Source organism: Fragaria vesca, linkage group LG5 (assembly GCF_000184155.1).
Source record: "Fragaria vesca subsp. vesca linkage group LG5, FraVesHawaii_1.0, whole genome shotgun sequence".
NCBI classification, from domain to species: Eukaryota; Viridiplantae; Streptophyta; class Magnoliopsida; order Rosales; family Rosaceae; genus Fragaria; species Fragaria vesca.
The window spans coordinates 23,296,169-23,298,195 of NC_020495.1; the positions used below are offsets into that span (position 1 = coordinate 23,296,169).

At 38.7% G+C, this 2,027-nt stretch overlaps 1 protein-coding gene across 1 annotated transcript; it reads left to right on the forward strand.

Annotated features, from left to right (window-relative positions):
• On the forward strand, positions 1-1,666 carry LOC101304198 (phospholipase A1-IIgamma-like). The gene is made up of 2 exons (XM_004301700.1): positions 1-537; positions 860-1,666. Exons 1-2 carry the CDS (start codon positions 1-3, stop codon positions 1,499-1,501), a joined length of 1,179 nt encoding a protein of 392 aa, XP_004301748.1. The 3' UTR covers positions 1,502-1,666.
• Positions 1,667-2,027: the final 361 nt, after the last annotated feature.

The window sequence follows — 2,027 nt, forward strand, 5'->3', positions numbered from 1 at the left end:
ATGGGTAGCATAGCAACAAGGTGGAAGGCTCTGAGCGGCCAGGACGAGTGGGAGGGTCTATTAAACCCTCTCGACATCGATCTCCGCCGCTATATCATTCACTACGGGGAAAGGGCTGGAGCGATAGCCGTGGTGAACGAGCCAAAATCGAAGAACTACAGACTTCCACGATACGCGAAGGAAAATTTGTTCTCAAATATGGGATTGGAGAGTGGCAATCCATACAAGTACATGGTGAATAAATATTTGTATGCAGCCCATATGACATTTTCGTTACAGAAATCAAACTTTCTGGGTTATGTTGCGGTGACAACAGATGAAGGAGCCAAAGTGTTGGGGAGGAGGGATATTTTGATTTCTTGGAGAGGAACCCAATTGGTACATGAGTGGGATGTCGACAAGGAGACCGATTTAGTCTCAGCTTCTCACATTCTGGGAGAGGAGAATGATCCTCTGGTGCACCAGGGTTGGCTTTCCTATTACACTAATATTGACCTTCTGTCCCCGCACAATCAACTTTCTAGTTGCAGAGATCAGGTATTTTTCTTTATTTCTCTTTGAATTCATCAAAAATTGACACAATCAGATCGGATTAAGCTAGCTAGTCCGCACCATGTTAATTTTTCATACATTAATCTGGATAAGCTAGCTCCATGCCAGTAGTATAAAATGTTTTGACACATATATATACTATATATCTATGAACGAGCCAGCTAGCTAGGACTAATTAGAGAAGTCTTGTTAAGTAATTAACACAGTAACGTCATATGACATATATACAAGTACAAATGTGCTTAACGTAGAATTACATATCCTAACAACTAAAAAGTTTTACATTAATTTCTTTTTGACTTCTCAGGCTGTAGCTGCACTTAAAGAAATACTAGATGAATACAAGGATGAAGAAATCAGCATTACCATCACTGGTCACAGCATGGGTGCTGCCATGGCAATTTTAAACGCAGCCGATATTGTTCATAACGGATACAATAAACTGGCATGTCAACCAAACAAGCTCATTCCTGTCACAGCCATTGTGTTTGCTTGCCCCCGTCTCGGAAACAAGGGTTTCGAAAATGTATTTTCCGGTCTCGAAAATCTTCACGTCTTGCGTATAACAAATGACCAAGATATAGTCCCTAACTTACCAGATCTGGAGGATTATGCTCATGTTGGAAAAGAGTTGAGAATCGACACTCTCAAGTCGCCGTTCTTGAAAGTAATTCCTGATACTCTTGTCACAGAAAGAATTGGTAATTTGCACAACCTGGAGGTTTACTTGCATGGAGTTGCAGGGACACAAGGAGTCAAAAGTTCTGGTTTCAAGATGGAAGTTGATCGTGATCTCGCGCTGGTAAACAAGCATATTGATGGGTTGAAGGATGAACATAATGTAGTTGCTCAGTGGTGGACGGAGAAGAATAAGTCTATGATCCAAAAGGATGATGGATCTTGGGTGTTGGATGATCACGAGGAAGATGCGACTATATGTTTAGTCTAGGAATCCAGTTTTAAATAAAGCTCATTCGGATAAGGTATATATCCTACCTCTGGTTAATTTGGTTTGTTGCTCGGGAAGGGGGCTGGAACCTCCGTTCTCATCATGTTGTTTCATTCTTGTACTTGTTTAATTCAGCCCTATCAGCATGTACTTAAGTCTTTCTATATTGTACTTGTGACCAATGGCGGATCTAGGATTTTAAATTGGGGTGGGCTGAAATTTTTTTTCCAAGTTATCTAATTTTTTTTTCTTTTAAATTTTACATATCACAACTTATATTAAAAACATATTAAATAATCATGTAATTAAATAATCATTACGAAATCAACATTATAACATTTCATAGAAGTTCGATAACAAAAGTTAAAAACAAAAAAACATACCTACTCAAATTGAACCATACGGTCTTGCATAGAAGCAAAATCTTTAATTATTGAATCAGCATCATAATTCTCGGCCAACTCCTTTTCAATGTGCACAATCATGTTATCAGCCAAAAAATCATTCTCCATCTTGTTGCACAATA

Coding starts and splice junctions, on each gene's coding strand:
- LOC101304198 (XM_004301700.1), top strand. CDS start 1: ATGGGTAGCATAGCAACAAGGTGGAAGGCTCTGAGCGGCCAGGACGAG. Junction 538..859: donor TTTCTAGTTGCAGAGATCAG/GTATTTTTCTTT, acceptor TTGACTTCTCAG/GCTGTAGCTGCACTTAAAGA.